The sequence below is a fragment of the Onthophagus taurus genome, chromosome 6 (assembly GCF_036711975.1).
Source record: "Onthophagus taurus isolate NC chromosome 6, IU_Otau_3.0, whole genome shotgun sequence".
Lineage (NCBI taxonomy): Eukaryota > Metazoa > Arthropoda > Insecta > Coleoptera > Scarabaeidae > Onthophagus > Onthophagus taurus.
Genome location: NC_091971.1, coordinates 1284524 through 1303865, shown reverse-complemented (window position 1 = coordinate 1303865; position 19342 = coordinate 1284524). Strand labels below are relative to the sequence as shown.

General features: G+C 34.2%; 1 protein-coding gene across 1 annotated transcript; it reads left to right on the top strand.

The window, feature by feature from the left end:
* Window positions 1-11358: 11358 nt before the first annotated feature.
* LOC111424965 (uncharacterized) lies at window positions 11359-17554 on the top strand. The gene is made up of 9 exons (XM_023058704.2): window positions 11359-11481; window positions 11643-11925; window positions 11991-12039; window positions 12093-12124; window positions 15852-16057; window positions 16124-16230; window positions 16375-16821; window positions 16876-17306; window positions 17377-17554. Exons 2-9 carry the CDS (start codon window positions 11643-11645, stop codon window positions 17475-17477), a joined length of 1656 nt encoding a protein of 551 aa, XP_022914472.2. The 5' UTR covers window positions 11359-11481; the 3' UTR covers window positions 17478-17554.
* Window positions 17555-19342: the final 1788 nt, after the last annotated feature.

Here is a 19342-nt window from a genome sequence, read left to right as displayed (position 1 = left end):
CATAAGATATCACTATGTTGCATATTTGTATTGAATTAAAACTAGAACTAACACTAGACCTAGAGCTAGAAATATTCGGGTTTAGCCGTGCGTCTTCAGACGAACAGCAATACTTTCTAGTTCTAGGTCTAGTGTTACTTCTAGTTTTACACTAGCACTATCACTAGAACTAACACAAGACCTAGAACTAGAATCATTCGGGTTTAGCCGTCTTGAGAGACGTGCGGCTAAACCCGAACGATTCTAGTTCTTGGTCTAATGTTAGTTCTAGTGATAGCGCTAGTTAAGATAAGATATCACTATGTTGCATATTTGTATTGAATTAAAACTAGAACTAACACTAGACCTAGAGCTAGAACCGTTCGGGTTTAGCCGCACGTCTCTTAAGACGGCTAAACCCGAATGATTCTAGTTCTAGGTCTAGTGTTAGTTCTAGTTTTAGTTCAATAAAAATATGCAATATAGTGATATTTTATGCTAGCTAGCGCTACCTACTACCTACACCGAACCAAAAATGTACATTAATTATATGAAATCGATTTTCATTGTTTAATGAACAATATTTATTATTTAATGAAAATTTGTCATTGTTTAATGAACATAATTGATTGACGTTTTTCATTAATAGAATGAAACTAATCTTTGTCTTAATGAATTATTTTTCTTTATTCAACGTAATTAAATTGAAAATGTAGTATTTTTTGGTTTTTCGAAGATGGTGTATCCGGTCTTTTACTTCACTAAGACTACCACCAACAAATATTAGGACTGCTTCCTGCGAATCTTTGATGGTGTATCTAATGGTTGACTTTTTCCAGTCACATCTTTCTTAATACTTTTGGCTATGGGCACCAAATAGCCATGTAGCGTCCAAATTAAAGCAGCATTGCGTCCATCTGTGAAACCATAAATAATAAAAAAAACTTGACAATTTAGTTACAAACAAAATGGCAAAATTTTAATTTTACAATAAAGTAAATGGTCTTTGTAACAATTTGACTTACTTTCAGAGATTGTGATGTCAGCAAGCCTCCCAATCAGAATTTTCACTGACTTGTCTTTGACATGGTTTTCTAAGCTTAAAAAAAGTATAGATTTTTGCCAAACTCTGTCCCATCCTTCCAGCAACCCATCTTTGCTATTAAACGCTCATTTGAAATCCATGTCAATCTAAAACATAATACACTTAAATTTAAAAAAAATTTGAATTAGTATTTATACCAGTCTATAACCAGATGGGGTTTTATAAAAAAGCCATTTTTCGATAATCTCGTTGGAGCCGGTATCCCCAACATGCTTTCCATGTAGCATCAAACTGTTCTGAAGTGAGATTATCGAATTTAAGAGCCCTCAAATAGGATTCTGCATCTTCTTCAGGTTCTGAAAATAGGTTTTTTTAGAACTTTTAATCAAGCTGTGAGTGCAGATTTACCTGTTAGAATACCTCGACCTTTTTTCACCTTTTTTTGTTGTATTGAAGTTACATATTTGGAAACACCCCTCTTGCAGGTCGTCACTGAGTTGTAGTACTTAATATAAATCGTGCCTCTTCTTTCCGTGCCGTAATACTCCTGCATTTAAAATTGTCAATTAAACATTATAGTATTATAATGATTATATGTATGTCAGTAAATAAATTATGTTGATTTTGAAAGAAGTTTCAATTTGAAGAAAGAATTAGGACTTACAAGCTTTTCTGAAGGGAATCTTTCAGAAATTCTTCTTTCTGTATGTTTTCATTGGTGGTGGCACTAAATTTTTTTTTCAGGTTGAACACATGGCAAGGTTCCTGCAATATTAAAGTTTTTACTTTGATCTATTGATATTTCGTTAAAACTATCATTTGATATTAAGGAGTTTATAGAAGATGCATTCGTAGATTGACATGTCTCTTAAAAGAAGCTAAATTTTGAAAACCCTGACTACATTCCAGACATCTGAATGTGGAATTCGAGTTTAGATTATGTAAACGTTTGAAATGGTTATTAATAGGTAAAGCTATCTATAAACCACCAAAAACTGAAAAAAAAACACAGTTGATAACAAAACGAAAAGCGTTAGATAGCTATTTTTGTCTTAGCTGTAGATTCTATATCTTTTTGGAAAAATATACACTTCTTCACTCAACTGATCACTGTTAAAAATGCGACAATGCGACGAGTTAACTTGATCTATGGTTATAATATGTTATAGATAGCGCACGATAAAGAAATCGCTGACTTAAATTCGCGGAATACGGCGGTGTAGGTTTGTGATTGATGAATTTTATTCATTGATGAATTTTATTCATTGATATAAAGAACAATATTCTTAGCAGTTAAAATCATTGCATTGATGAAACTTCTTTAATACAATAAAGTATTTACATTATATCATGTTAATACCATGTAAAGTTTGATGAACACCTTCATTGCAATTACAAAAAACTTCTTTGAGCCAATGAAAGGTCTACATTACTATAATGATTATATTTCATTGTGCTAATGAATATGCGTTCATAATATTGATAAACAGGGTTTTTAGTCTATGAAGAAATCTTCATTATGTCAACGAAAACCTTCATTGAGACAATGAAAATCAGTTAACCACCACTGTTCATTGATATTATGAACAACATTTTTTTCAGTGTACCAGTCGTCTTAAGAGTATGGCTAAACGGAATGTCTGCTAGTGTTAGTCTAGTTTTATTTGTTATTCAGCAGTAGATTATTGTATATTTTTATTGACATGTTGCATTTTATATGGGACAAAGTAAATTGTTTCTACACAAATATATTTTAGTATATTGCATCTTAAGTGAAATTCACTGTATAAATCTTAATAATAAAAGAAAAACGGTTGGTGAAATGTTAGGCATTGAAAAATTACTCGAAAATCGAAATTTCTTTTACAAAAGAATAAATTAAACCCAGATTAAGTTAACCCCGTTCTTTCTTTTGCCGATCGTCGATTTATTGTCGTATACGAAGAACAGATGTAGGGCAAAAGTTAACCGCACCACAAAGGCCAATAGTTGATTTATTTGACCTATTTTATTGAGAGGCTGACCCACGGTCAAGCGATGACAAAGCTTCCGCCGTGAACTTTATCATGCAAAATTTTAATGCGCGCCCTTTCCATTGTTCAAGCTTTTGTATCGTTGACCCCACGGGGGTTAAAACTTTTCACCGATAAATATTCGATAATTCTTCATTGCCACAGTTACCATATTGTCTGTTATTCGTACTTCCGAGTGTCCGTTACACAGTAAACACCACTTCTACGTTCACACCCATACCTTTCGAAACAGATCTCGAAAAATTATCTATGGGAACCGCCCAGGAAACTTCAAAACGTTACTTTTAATTCACAAGATTTTTTTTGTAGTAAATTCATGAAAAATTCTCCCTCGAATACACTTTAGCCCTTAATGCGATCTCATCCCCGAAACGACTTCTCATTTCCAGGGTTAAATCCGACGTGGTGAATGTTAATTAGACGTGAGCCTATCTGTTTTCGGGTCTCGTTGATACACGAAAAGGGAGAAATGGTGCGGGAAATGAACGAATCAACAGGAAAAGTGAGTCAGAATGAAAGTTTTTTTTTCTTGTGTTATATTGGTTTGATTGACAAAAAATGTTTATTTTTAAAATACAAATCTTTCTTTAGCATTATATTTTGCGAAGAAAGCTTATACACCCCTTTTAAAGATTGTTTGAAATAGATCTTTGTAAAAGCTTTTTATTACGCCAACTGAAATCTGATCCTTTGTACGTTGCCTTTAACATCGTCGATAACGAAAGACGTCCAATCGGTCTACTGGTCAGACGTTTTCGGATCAATACCAACGCCCAAGCGAAAGAAAAAAAGTCGACGTCGCTATAAATTTCCGCGTCCAGATTGGGTTTTTCTCTCCACCTTCGAAACTCGCTCTTTCCACTCTCCCCCGGTTCTCTCCCTTTTTCCTCTTCACACACTGAGAAAAAAAAATTCTATTTGACCAACAAATTATACGAAGAAAAGATCCGAAGAGACACACGTGTTTTAAATAATACATCTGCCATGGTTCCATCACGATGACAGTTTTTCTTTCTGGTGAAGAATCTATGTTTTGGCAAAAAAAATGGGTTCTAGATACTAGAGAAAGATGGAGAATGCAAAAAAAAAAAATAAATAGGAAGTGGGTTTAGATAAATGTGTCTTCACGCGATCGTGTTTTTCTTGTTTGTTGGGTAATTATTAATGGGGGTTGTAATTTCTCAAGTTGATTTTAAAGAATTTGGAAACATTGCTCACATATTAATTATCATTTCAAATTTTCTGGTTGATAAATAGATTTTGAATAACATTTTCCACATTTTTTGTAACTTGAAATTTTTTTCAATGAAAGTTATTTACCCAAAAATAACGGTTTAACCCAAATTTTATGGATGTTAACCGTACCGGGTTTAATTTTTTACTTCTTGCGTAATATAACTGTGAGTTTTCTTGTAAAACGGTACCTTTTTGAATAACTGTAACCATCCTTAAAAAAATAACCGCCTCAACAATTAACGGTATCCGGTAAAAGTCATAAACGTTCATCCCCTTTTTTGCTTTATACTTTAACCTTTATTTTTCATTTATTTGTGCTGCTTTCTTTGATTTTAATATTTATTAGAATGATTTTTTTTTGGTTTGTTTAAATTTGATTAGTACAGATGTTAATCTTTACTAAAAAGGGGAAGAAAAGTCTGTTTCGCTCATCCCGAACATATGTTGGTCAGTTTATTCTTCGGATTTTTAAGAGTAGCCGATTATGTGGGCATCAACAAAAGGCCCACGTCCTGACCATTTGTAAAACGTTAAGTTTTTTTTGTGTAAGCCGGTCACTTAATCTTTCAAATGACATCGGATCCGCACTAAAAAAACTCTATTCATGTATGAAAAAAGTCCGGAGTCGTTCCCGGAACGGGGGTGCTCGTTACGTGATATATATCAGTCATTGGAAGATTGCAACCTATAAATATATCCTGTTTAAATTTTTTTTGCAGAGTTAAAATGTTTTATTTGCATTTCTTTGTATTCGGTGTAAATTAAAAAAGCACGAAACGAGAATATTTCTCCGAGATCACTTGGTAATTATGTATTTACAGTTTTTTGAATATTGGATATGATATTTCGATGAAAATGGTGGAGGTGTTCTTTCTAATTCTTGCTAAATTGATAATACATCAGCTTTTGGAAAGTGGCAGGCTCGTTTTTAATTCCAAACGTCATCGCTTTGAGTTGGTACAAAACAATATGTTTGAATTCCTTTGTTATACCGTTTTATACCGATTTTAAATTCAAAACAGATAACATAGCTCTCAGTAGTGCCATGGTGATAATCCGCCTTAGATATTACAATGAATTTACTGACGGCAAACGATGGTTTGCTGAACTTTTCGTCTAAATTAGACCCAAAGGTAGTCGCTATAATTTTTGAAGAGCCAACATTCGTGGCTTGTGTGATGTGATGAATTACTTTATACGGCTTGGTCTTTTCTAAATATGCAGGTTAATGCGAATGATGCTTTGCGAGCTTTCTATACTAAAAGTTGTATGAGATTTTGGATTTATTTGGTACACCCCAAAAATTAAGCGGCTATTAAAGTTGAAAGAGTATTATAGGAAGAAGTGGAGGAGAACCAATAGTGCTTACTATTCACCGGAATATAAAAGATTGAGGTGTTTGACTAATCAGAAAATCTCTGATGCGGATACTTCCTTTACTATTAGTGCTGAACAATCGCTTAGTTCTGATTTCCGTAACTTTTAGAGTTATATAAGACAGAAAACACGACCTCTCAACTTCCTGGCCAAATGATGTGTGATAAGTCCATCTACACTAGTGGTGGAATGGATATTCGGCAACTATCCGGTATCCGGCCTATCCGGCCATTTATGAAAATCCGGCTGGATACCAGATAGTTATCAAATATCCGATATTTGACGATATATAAAATCTCTTGTTGCAATTTTTTCGAAATTTTCAATTTTCTCCGATTAAGTTTTAAAAATTCGTATAAAATCCATTTCCTGGAATATGAGTATGAAAATTACCAAAGCGTTAATAAAAGTGTCCTCTTTCCAATGAACTAACCCGTTTTGAAAAATAACTTTTAGTTTTTGAGGTAACAATATTTGAAGTTTTGATAAAATTTTCGATGTTGCAATTTTCATCGATAATTTGCAAAATTCGCTATAAAATTAATTCCTTGAAGGATCCTTGTGGAAATATCACCAATTATGAATTAAAGTGTCCTCTTTTTAATGCAAAAAGCCGTTCTCAAAAATCACTTTCAGTTCTTGAGAAATAAATTTTTGAAATGATCGACTTTTTCTTCGTATTTTTCAATTTTCGCCGATTAAGTTTTAAAAATTCGTATAAAATCCACTTCTTGGAATATGAATATGAAAATTTCCCAAAGTGTTAATAAAAGTGCCCTCTTTCCAACGAACCAACCCGTTTTGAAAAATAACTTTTAGTTTTTGAGGTAACAATATTTGAAGTTTTGATAAAATTTTCGATGTTGTAATTTTCATCGATAACTTTTAAAATTCGCTATAAAATTCAATTCTTGAAGGATCCTTGTGGAAATATCACCAATTATGAACTAAAGTGTCCTCTTTTTAATGCAAAAAGCCGTTTTCAAAAATCACTTTCAGTTCTTGAGAAATAAATTTTTGAAATGATCGACATTTTTCGAATTTTTCAATTTTCGCCGATTAAGTTTTAAAAATTCGTATAAAATCCATTTCTTGGAATACGAGTATGAAAATTTCCCAAAATGTTAAAAAAAGCGTCCTCTTTCCAATGAACTAACACGTTTTTGAAAAATAACATTTAGTTTTTGAGAAAACAATGTTTGAAGTTTTGATAACAGTTTCGGTGTTGTAATTTTCATCGATAATTACAAAATTTGCTATAAAATTAATTCCTTGAAGGATCGTTGTGGAAATATCACCAATTATGAATTAAAGTGTCCTCTTTTTAATGCAACAAGCCGTTTTCAAAAATCACTTTCAGTTCTTGAGAAATAAATTTTTGAAATGATCGACTTTTTCTTCGTATTTTTCAATTTTCGCCGATTAAGTTTTAAAAATTCGTATAAAATCCATTTCTTGGAATATGAATATAAAAATTTCTCAAAATGTTAAAAAAAGCGTCCTCTTTCCAATGAACTAACACGTTTTGAAAAATAACATTTAGTTTTTGAGAAAACAATGTTTGAAGTTTTGATAAAACTTTCGATGTTGCAATTTTCATCGATAATTTGCAAAATTCGCTATAAAATTAATTCCTTGAAGGATCCTTGTGGAAATATCACCAATTATGAATTAAAGTGTCCTCTTTTTGATGCAAAATGCCGTTTTCAAAAATCACTTTCAGTTCTTGAGAAATAAATTTTTGAAATGATCGACTTTTTCTTCGTATTTTTCAATTTTCGCCGATTAAGTTTTAAAAATTCGTATAAAATCCAGTTCTTGGAATATGAATATGAAAATTTCCCAAAGAATTAATAAAAGTGTCCTCTTTCCAATGAACTAACCCGTTTTGAAAAATAACTTTTAGTTTTTGAGAAAACAATATTTGAAGTTTTGATAAAATTTTCGATGTTGCAATTTTCATCGATAATTTGCAAAATTCGCTATAAAATTAATTTCTTGAAGGATCCTTGTGGAAATATCACCAATTATGAATTAAAGTGTGCTCTTTTTAATGCAACAAGCCGTTTTCAAAAATCACTTTCAGTTCTTGAGAAATAAATTTTTAAAATGATCGACAATTGTTTCGAATTTTTCAATTTTCGCCGATTAAGTTTTAAAAATTCGTATAAAATCCATTTCTTGGAATATGAATACGAACATTTCTCAAAGTGTTAATAAAAGTGTTCTCTTTCCAATGAACCAACCCGTTTTGAAAAATAACTTTTAGTTTTTGAGAAAACAATATTTGAAGTTTTGATAAAATTTTCGATGTTGTAATTTTCATCGATAATTACAAAATTTGTTATAAAATTAATTTCTTGAAGGATCCTTGTGGAAATATCGCCTATTATTAATTAAAGTGTTCTCTCTTTAGAGTTGGTTCGTTAGTTAAAAAAGTTCATTTTGTATCTTGGATCCAAATAAGTTGACATATCTTATCAGCTTTCTTATTAATTTCATTTTTATTCAAATACCGCAATAATGTGGCAATGTAGGATATCACTTCAGATATGCACCAGAAATTACAACCATAATGGCCAAAATCACTATCCGTTCCATCACTAATCTACGCTGATCCTGATAAAATATTATAGTTAATGCTTTTGCAGATCAATTCTCTAGAGTATATACGGGTGTCTCTGCTTCCACAGTTGATGTACACTTTACGTATCCTCCAGTATTTATTGCTGATGTCACTGACGAATAGGTTCTTCATTTCTTAAAAAGGTAATCTAATAAATTTACTGCTGGTGATAATGATCTTCCTCCATTTTTCATTCGTGATTGCTGTGCAGTTTTTGCAGTTCCGCTTCATTTAATAATTAACCTATCCTTAAGCAGTTGCTCGTTTCCTAAACTTTGGAAGCTCTCACGTATTGTTCCTGCATTCAAAAATGAAAGTTCTCATCACCAATGAAATAAATCATATTTTTGGATTATTTTTAAATCACCCTGTATATAAATAAATGTATGAGGTGTATTCGATAGATGTTTTTAGTATCGAGCCGTAATAAAATCTAAAATGGCTGCGGAATACGGGGAGGGTCCATATACTAGAGCCCCTCAGCATCGCAAGCTTATATCGCAACCCCTCGCCCTATCTCTCACCCTTCCTCTTTCAGCAATCGCGACCCTCTGAGTCATTTTTGCGGGGGTGGATCTCGCAACGGAATCGCAAAACCACCCCACCACTTTTTCATTTTCAACGTTGACAGTCGCATTATTGATGGTCAATGTTAAATTGGATACTATATTTTTTAAAATATAGATATTTTTTTAAACACATAATTTAACTTAAGCCATTTTTATGGTTCGTAAAGTTCATCTTTTTCGAGGAATGTCCAAGCGCAAAATAAGGCATCACTTACGCTTTTTGATTTATCTTTTCTGGAGCGAAAAAGATCAGATGTCAGAAAAGTTTTTGTTAAAAAAAAAATGCCGACAAAATCATTCGAGCAAATCCTCGGAACGTTTTTCTAATTAAATTTTCAAACTTGTTGGTTCATTTCCGGTTATAACTTTTACTTTTATAAATAACCGAGAAAATTTACTTCTTTTTGTTTCGAAATAATAAAAAAAAAACTTTAAAATAACTGTTACTTTCTTTCATTGCACAATTTTGCACGCAAACTACCCTAAAATCGAGACGTTAACCGGCTTTTTAAGAGAGAAATGAGAATAATAGAAACGAAAAGTGAGGTTCTACCGGGTACTAAATCTTCGTTCCGGACGTCTCGTGGTGGAAAAGAGCTCCCAATTTTGGGTCAGTTTTACTTTTTCTTTTTTTTTTTAGCAAAAGAATCTTTTTGACAATAGACCTATTGCGCAAATCTTTTTTAAAGGACCGGAGGGTCTTCCTTTTTTTAAACGAACCACTTTCACTTTGGAAAATAAATCAACCATAACGATGACTTCGAGTTATGCAAAAAACACAAAAAAAGAGAGATCATTACTCCTATTTATTTTGTAAATTTTTTTTTGTAAAAAAAGAGAAATTCTGTTCTTAGAAGTTTCCAAACGAAAAGGTTTTTTGATTTATTTAGATTTTAGTTAATTTTTTTAACAATTTTTTGAATCACCCTGTATTTCGAATGAGTGGTTATTTTGAGTTATGTTCCTTTTGGGGGAAAACCCCGCTTTTTTGCCTGAAATCCCCATTGGGGAGAGAAACGAAAGATGTGTGTGTGTGGAAAAACGGAATAACAAATAAATCATATTTTTATGACCAAGCGACGTTTCGCTTTTATACTTTTATACTTTTTCGACGATTTATCGCCCTTATTTTAGATACGACTCGAAATCGTTAGCTTTTCGCTACGTTCGCGGAAAATCGGGGAAGGTTTTACGACCATCGATGGGGTTGGAAAACTTTTCTATTAGCTTTCTTTTTAAGATTACATTTTTCGGGTTGCTCTTAAACTCTAGATTAATCGATTTTATTTTTTATTTATTTATCGATTAATTTTTTTTAACGAGTTTACATACGATTGCGTTTATTTAAATTTTAAATGCCATTATTCGATAAGAAAAGAATCTCCCTTTTTTAAGTCACGTACTAATCGACATCAAACAAATTCATTGTTTTAAATACACAACATTTTTAAGTTGTTTTTCGGGATATTAATTTGTTTGTTGATAAGAATGACGGAAATAACTGAGATAATTTTTATTATTTTTTGATAGGGATTAAAAAAAACATTTTCGAATATTCCTTTCGTGAGAAACTTTTTTAAAATTGACCATGGGAAAGAGTTGTTTACAAAAGAAACTATTTTCTATCCCTCTTACGTTTCACCCTTTTTTTGCCAAAGGGCCGATTTACTTAACTGTCATCTTTTTTGCAAGAGCCATAGAAAAACGTAGGTAGAAACTGACCTAAAAAAGGCTTGACCGTAGCACCTGGCGTTACTAAAAGGCTTGTCCATTTATACATATTTTAACTAACAAAAATTCATCCAAGCAAAAAAATCTTTCGAGGAAAGAAAAAATCTTGTTTTCAATGAAATTGAATAGAAATAACAGCAGATGTATAAATAATAGATTCATAATTAATTTTGAAAATAAATAAATTAGTAATAAGAATAATTTCTTGCAAGTCATAACTTTGGACGTGAATGAATTTTTTATTGGGACATTACCTACAAAACGCAAAGGTGAAATCAATCAAATTATTTTTGATATGGTTTAACCTTTTCAAAGTAAAGAAAAAAACCGACAAGTGTTTCGTTTCCCTATTTAATCATTAATTTGTGGTGTTTTGAATAAGCGAATTAAAACCTTCGACGTAGGCAACCAAAAATACACATATCAATACATTTTAACTTTGTAAATATTAAATTTATTTAAAAATTTAATACAATTTAGTACATTTAAATTAGTTTTACACAAATTAATATTCATTAATAATTAATTCATTAATTAATTCAATTGAGTTAAAGATAAAATAATCATAAAGGTGCCATCTAACGGTTGTGTTTAGTATTTAACACATATAAACAAAATTTTTGGAATTATTTATTAAACAATTTTTTGTAGTATTTGTTTATATTGTATTATAAGTATTTATATGGTTATTCGTTATTTCTAAAATTGATTACATAACTTTAAAAATTTAAATTTAAATGAATCTAACGATCATTGTTATTCAATTGTTTTAACGAAAAATTTGGTATTGGAACCGTTTTCGGGTTTAGCCTTGTTTTAGCTAGTTTTATAAGGAAAAAGTGCTGAATTTGTAGATATTTTAATAGTTTCTATATACAAAACAAGGTGAGTCAATAATACAATATCCTATATCACTAATTAGAATAAATAAATCACATAATTTCGTTCATATACGAATTTTAGGTTAAGTTTATTTAACAATTTACATTTATTTAATAATAGTTATTGCATAATAATACGTTTTAATTTATTTCCTTATTTTTTAGATGTTTTTCGATGTCCAACTTCTTTGCTACCAATCCGATGGTTTGTTTTGGATGGCTTGGGTCGCCGGAATATTCGGAACCAAATCTTCCCGTACTTCTGCTTTATTAAAACTCGAAGATAGGCATGTCAAATCGGCGAATGTAGCACGATTATGCGATTCCCTACAAAAGTATTTGTCGAATGGGTCATCTCAAGTCAATGAGCGGATGTCGTTGAGACTTAGTGCGATCCTAACGCTGGGAATCATTAGAATTCATAGCAGAAAAATCGATTTATATCAATGTAATTAAAAAAAATTAATTAAATCAATTTTTATACTTATTCAATTATGTTTCTAATCGTTTCAGATGCAATAAATAGGATTTTCGACAAGATTCAAAGACCATTAATAGCTGGGTAAATGCACATTAATACTTTTAATTATATTTATTATATTCTATAATTTTTAGATTGATGGAAAAGAGTAAACCTGGTTTAAAAGGTAATTTAATAAAATAGTTGTTAACTAAACTAAAACTAGAACTACAACACTATCACAAGTAGTGCTCAACTTGATAACAAATACATGAAAAGATGTCAACTAAGTTGTTTTTATCAAATGGAGGTGCAGAAGGCTTCATCTTCTCTATTGATGTTATTTAAGTCGATGAATCTCTCTATCTCTTGTCATCCTTTGGGTCTGGTCCTTACTATTATTATCTATTGTAACTTTAGTCCTCCAAAAGTTTAAGGCAAATGTAGATCCTTAATGAATTTAGTCTTGCTCTTTTATGTCGGTAGATGTCAAAACAGTTTGAAATTTTGTGTCTTAGGCGACGCAATTACACAGTGTATGTTCAGCCGGTTCTGACTCGTTGTTGCAAACTTGACAAGTTTGATCCTCAGCTTGTCTAATGTGGAAGAGGTGATATTTTAGGGGCGCATGGTCGGTCTAGAATCCTGAGAGCGTCCTTAGATCCTCTTTGCTGAGGAATCAAATCTCATCATACTCTTTGCTTGTCCGTGACCTGGAAGTTCTTTCTATCATAGGGCTACCTTTAAGCCCTCCCAACCGGGTTGGGGTCCAATGAAGGGCGTTTTCGCTGTCTCTTTGCACCTAGCCAGTTCTGGCCTTTTTCCTCACCTTATCTATGTAAGAGTTCCAGTTTAATTTACTGTCTAGTATTACCCCTAGGTATTAGTGACAGGATTAGTAACAAGCACTCCATTCCTAAGCTATTAATCAATTACCTTTTCCATCCCTTTGAGGAGAAATGACGTTAGGCTAATTGGTCTGTATGCCTTGGGATCGGCGTTTGAACGCCTAGCACTTTTAGGTATGAAGACCACCTTTACTTTCCTCCATAGCTAAAGCTGTAACTTCCTATATATAGGGATATTATTACTGGGAGTAGATCTTCTATGCTTTTTTGCAGTAAATAAGCAGAATTCCATCCCCTGTAGGCGATTTTAGGGGCTTAAAATTAGAGATAGCCCATATAGGTCGAGGAGGTACCATGTATGCTAGAGTTTGGAATACCTGACTTTATACTCTTCTAACCATGACTCACTGTCGACTGTTGGATCTTATTCAGTTTGACATCCCTCTCATGATGAACAAATCCATCAAAGTCGTGCTCACTAATGACTTTGAGTACTCATTTCATAATGGGGATTCAGCCTTCTCCTTGGTTACTCTGTTAATTTTGCTTTTATAATTAATAAGCATTTATTGTTTTTGATAATTACAATTTTCCCCTTAATACATCCTAATATAATATATGTCATTAGTATATTATTTTCACCCTCCACCCTCTTCCTCCATTTCCATACCCTCGGCTCCTCGGCCCAATCCTCCCCTCATCCATCCCTTTGTCTCCTCACCCCCACAACCATTCTCATCCATCGTTTCCCCTCTCCCCCCTCTCCTAAGATCTGCCCTCGGTCCAACTCCTCCTCCCTCAACTCACTGCACCCATTCAACATATGTTCCAACGTTTCCATTCCTCCCTGCATAGCCTACACCACCTCTCCTCATCGGCCATCCAGGATCTGTTCGCTCTCTCCTCGTTTCCACAACGGAACCTAGCTACCAACTTCTTCCAACTCCTTCTACCAACTCCCTCCACATCTCCCTACCCACCCTTCGTCTACTATTTATCTCAGTTACCGAGTAGCCCGCTCGTCTACAATAGTTGTCTCTGTCTCCTTTCCCATATTTGATCTTTCCCTCTCTAATTTCCCTCCAACACTCCCCCAAGATCCCGCAGTTTGGCCTCCCTTCTATTCTTTCTTCATATTTCACTGCTCTCCTGCCCCCCTCCACTCTGACTTTATCCACCTTTACCTCTTCCCTCACTATATACCCCGGTGTTTCTCTCGCCACCCCAAGCACCCATCTCCAGTATCTAGCTTGCACGTCCTCCAGCATTGCCTGCTCTCTCCATCCCCATACCTCTGCTCCATACATCATCACACTGCTAACCAGACCTTCAAACATAATCTTCCTCGCTACCACATTCCTTCCAAAGACTCTCTTCCCCCAACCCCATACTTGTCCCATCACCTTATTCGCCTTTTTTGCCATAGCTATCACATGCGACCCCTCCCTGTTGTCCTCCCTGAACACATACCCCAAGTAAGTATACTCCCTAACCTCCTCGATCTCTTTTCCTTCCCATCTCCAGTTTTCTGTTCTTTTTCTCCCCCCCTTACAAAACTTCATCATCCTTGTCTTCCCCACATTCACTTCCAGCCCCTTCCCCCTAAAATATCTTTCCAATGTCTTTATCATATCTTTCATCTCCGCCGCTTCTCTCGCCATGACCACGATGTCATCCGCGTATGCTAACATATGCACCTTTCTACCTCCCACCACTAACCCTCCCATTTGCCCCTTCCCCAATCTATCCTCCAGGTCCGCCGTATACAGTGCAAACAGACTTGGGCTCAGCGGACATCCCTGCCTGAGTCCCTTTGTCGTCCAAAACACGTCGCTCAGCTTATCTCCCACTTTTATCCTAGCCATAGTCTCCATGTATATTTCCTTTACTCTCGCAATAGGTGTTCCGTGATCCCCCTCCTCCCCATCTCCTCCCACAACTTTCCCCTATCCAACTTATCAAAAGCCGCCTTCAAATCTATAAACAGGGCGTACAATTTCCCTCCCTTCTTATCCAGCTCTCTATCTGCCAGATGCTTCAACACGTACACGTTGTCGATTGCTCCCCTTCCCTTCCGAAAGCCTGCCTGCCCATCCGGCAAAATTCCCCCCAACTCCATCTCCTCCTCCAGTCTTCCCAGCAGTATCTTCGTGTATACCTTGTATGCCGAGTCTAGTAGGTTAATTCCTCTGTAGCTTTCTACCCTTCCCTTATTACCCTTTTTATATACTGAACAAATTACCCCCACTTTCCATCCCTCCGGAATCCCCCCCCCTCTCCATACGCTATTCATCCCCTCCAACAACTTCACTCTCACCACCCTTGATGCTTCCAACCATGCCTCGTTCTGGATGCCATCTTCCCCTGGCGCCTTTCCCTTCTTCAATCCCCTAAGCACTGCTTCCATCTCCTCTTCTGCTATCTCCTCTCCCCTATCTTCCTCATAGCCTCCCAAACCCGTTAGCCTCGTTTCAACCCCTCCCAATAATCCCATAAAGTAACTCTTCCATTCTGTCATATGTATTTCGCTGGTTATCCTCTCCCTACCCTTCTTTCTCCTTTTCAGATACCTCCAGACCTCCCCTTCCCTTGTTATCCCTCTAATCTCTGCCGCTTCCTTCTCCCTCAGTTCTGTTTTCTTTCTACTGCATAATTCTCTGTATCCTCTCCTGGCCTCCCTATATCTATCCACCCCTATCTTCCCCCGTCTCCACTGCCTCAACCTCCTTCTCGCCTCCCTCTTCGCCTTCTTGCACTCGCCATCATACCAGTCGTTCCTCCCTACTCTACACCCCCTACGTACACACTCCCTTTTCAGTGTTGCCTCCCGCACTACCTGGATAAGTTCTTCCAAACCATTGATCTCTTGTATCTTCTGTTGCCAAGTGTCTAGGTTTCCCCTGTAGAATGGTACCCCTTCTTCCGACCAGTCTGTCCTGATGAACGTGCTCCCCATTTCCGGTCGCCTTCTACCACACCTCCCCCCACCCCTACCTCCACCTCCAATTGTGTTGTTGATAATTTTGCTTTTATAGTTGTTGCATTATCTTTCTTTCTTTTTTGTAGATAAGAAAAAACGAGCCGGTAAAAAAGCTGTTGCGGAGCTTTTACCTGAAATCGATGGTGACATTCAACCTGTCGTAATACCTGAATATGACGCAATCGTTGAAGGTGGACTGGCTGCTCTTGAAAACATTCACGTCGCATCAGTTGAACAAATTACAATGCCAGAAGATGTACCAACGAGAGATACAGAGGAACTTGAAAATATGGTGAAAATAACCTATCTTTAAATCAAAATAATTTCTTTAATTTATTTTTTTCACGATTAATTCTAGGGTTTTGGTGATGAGATCGATAAGGTAGCTCAATTAATAATAACATCAACTGATTTTCGACAACCCGGCGGTTTTGAAAAAGCTATCGCTGATATCGAAGCTGCTATGTAAGTATAAAATTTAATTATTTCTTTATTTAAAGACGCGAGAACAGATAATAAATTAATTATTTTACAGGGTACCATTTTCCTTTTATTATACACAGTTGTTTTTTACTTTAATATCCAATCCCAACCTTTCGCATATTTTAGCCCTACTTCCCATCAAGAACCTTTATCACCTCCTGAAAAAAGTTCAGAAGCTGATGCGGGGAAAAGAAAGCGAACAACGTCTGATGAAATCGAAATAAGTAAACGACAAAGACTTGAGGAAGCACCTTCTGTACCAGTTGCTAACCTTCAAGAAGAACTGGAAGTTCCAATTGAAACTCCACCTCAGGATGTTGTTTCAAAAAGAGGGAAAAAAAAATATTTACTTGACGTAGTTGAAAAGAAATTGGTTCCAAAAAATAAACAATGGGTTAATGAAATAATTTATGCTTCAAGCTTTTTTAAATTGAATCCACCCTTAAATGTGGGTAAAGATTTCGATTTGTATGAATGTTGTAATGATATATTGGAAGTATATAAAATTCGTCCTATAGCAAAAAGACAAAGTCCTTCAGTAATACAAGAAGATATGCGAGCAGTTGATTCTAAGTATTAATTAAGAATTAATTATTTATTTAAAAATTATTATAATTATTATTTTAGTGTCGCTAGTGGTCAACTATCAACTCAACTTGAACAACATAGAGGATCATCAACAGTATCTCCTCAAGTAGGTACTCCTTCTTTACCTCCAAGAACTCCTCAAGAATCTTTAATTCAACCCGTTGCGTTACAATATTTGGATAAAGCTGGTGCTCATCCAGTTCATTCGACACCAATCGTTCCGGCACGACCTGCATTTACTCCAAGAGAACAGCCTATAATTGAAGAAGAAGTTGAAATTTCTGCAATTCATTTACCAAGAGATGAAGCAGAAGATGAAGATGTTAGCAGTAGAGTTCAATCTCAACAAAATAGGATTGTTGAAATTGTAAAAAATTGGAATTTTGAAGAATCAATTTTAACCATTGATGATCTTTGCCCAATTCCGATTAACAGACGTAACATAGGTGTTACTTTTATTCATCTAACGGGTTTGTCAATTAATTTAAATTACATTTCTTATTATTCATGATCACCTAATAATATTTTTTTTCTTTTTAGTCTTATGCAAACGCGAATTAGTAGACTTGGAACATAAACATGATTCCTTGGAGTTAGAAAAGATTTTACCTGGACCAAAATTATTGTCATTACATTTTTAATTTAATTAATGTTTGGAGTTCTATTTAATTTCATTAGGTTTAATATGAAAAAGAAGAATGTTGAATATAGTATTGCCATAATTATTAGTATGAATATGTTATTATAAAACTGATTTGATATTGATACTATTTAGTTTTACTATGAGCTAAATTTCTGTTATAAAATTTTTAATGTAAGAGTTCTGTTTAGTTTTATAAGATTTAAATACAAAAATACAAATATTGACCTGTAGTAGTGTCATAACTGTTCAATATAATATAACTTTTCGAGATAAAGGGAATTTTATGTTTCTTTATGGCAATTACAACCGAACCCAATCTCTAGAACCCAATAATTGTGTATATCAAAAAGTCAATAATTTGTGTCATAAAATTATATACTCTGTTTTTAAACCAGGAGGAGTAAACGCGAAAGTCAGATTTACACTGGAAAAAATCACCAGAAAATATCACTAGATATTTTGGCGGTAAATTTAAATTAATAATTATTATTATTTATTTATTTACTTATTATTGTATTTATTTTCGTTTGTTATCGTCAACACTAAACATACAAATTAACATTGAAGTTATGAGTGTATTTGTTTCAAAATACAGGGTGTTTTAAAACAACGTTTAAATATTTATAGGGGTAGTACTACAGTCGAAAACAAGTCGAAAAGTGTTAATCAACATGGGTCGCAAAATCAACCGTTTTCGAGATACAGGATGTTCAAATTTTTTGGGACTCTAGGTTTTTTCTTTTAAACTATAACTACTACAGATTCGATATTTGGCTAATCGATAAAGTATGAAACTGTCTCTTTTTGAGAGTAGTATGATGTTTCCATTGCTTCCGGTTAGACCGGAAGTGAATATAAATACCACTATTTTTCAGAAAATTCAAAAATTTTATTTAACTATTGGTTAGATAGCTTAATTTTAAACAACGGTTTCCAAGAAAAAAAAACATTTTATTGAATTGACACAACGTAATACTAATACTAATCAAAACGAAGCTTTTTACTGAAGATGTTCAAAATGTCGACCTGCAACATCGCTACAGTTTCTCATTCTACGTTCAAAGGAAGCCCGAACTCTTTCAAATAACCCGTAGTTTTCACGAATTGCCTGGCAACCCTGTTCTATTCGTTGCCGCAAGTCTTCAACATCGTTTACAGGTGTCGCACACACTAAGCTTTTTAAGTAGCCCCATAAACAAAAGTCTAGCGGGTTCAAATCCGGCGAACATGCAGGCCATGCAATGGGGCCTCCTCGTCCTATCCATGTCCCAGGAAACCTTTCATTCAAATGTTGTCTAACAATACGCGTAAAGTGCGGGGGAGCTCCATCATCGTGCTCCATCATTTCAGCATTTGAATCAATTGAAAAAGCATTTGAAAATCAAATTACTGGAGTTTGGTTATTTCGCAATTTGAACAAAACGTCAAATTAATGTATCTTAGCAGATTGTACGTAAGGCAAAGCCTACTCCTTGTAATGGCCAAATTTTGGTAACTAATGGCGGTACACTTGGCATAACATTTTGTAATGGAATAACTTATACCAACTGGAAGCAATGGAAACATCATACTACTCTCAAAAAGAGACAGTTTCATATTGCATCGATTTGTGAAACTTATAAAAACCGAAAGAATTAGTATTACATTGTGTCAATCCAATTTTTCTAATAATTTATTTTAAAAAATGTTGTCTTTCTCGGAAACCTTAAGGAGTACACATTTTTTTTCGAATTAATGTTGTTTAGAATTAAGCTATCTAACTAAACGTTAAATGAAATTTTTTAATTTTCTGAAAAATAGTGGTATTTATTTTCACTTCCGGTCCAACCGGAAGCAATGGAAGCATCATACTATTCTCAAAAA

Coding starts and splice junctions, on each gene's coding strand:
- LOC111424965 (XM_023058704.2), top strand. CDS start 11,643: ATGTTTTTCGATGTCCAACTTCTTTGCTACCAATCCGATGGTTTGTTT. Junction 16,058..16,123: donor CAGAGGAACTTGAAAATATG/GTGAAAATAACC, acceptor GATTAATTCTAG/GGTTTTGGTGATGAGATCGA. Junction 16,822..16,875: donor ATGCGAGCAGTTGATTCTAA/GTATTAATTAAG, acceptor TTATTATTTTAG/TGTCGCTAGTGGTCAACTAT.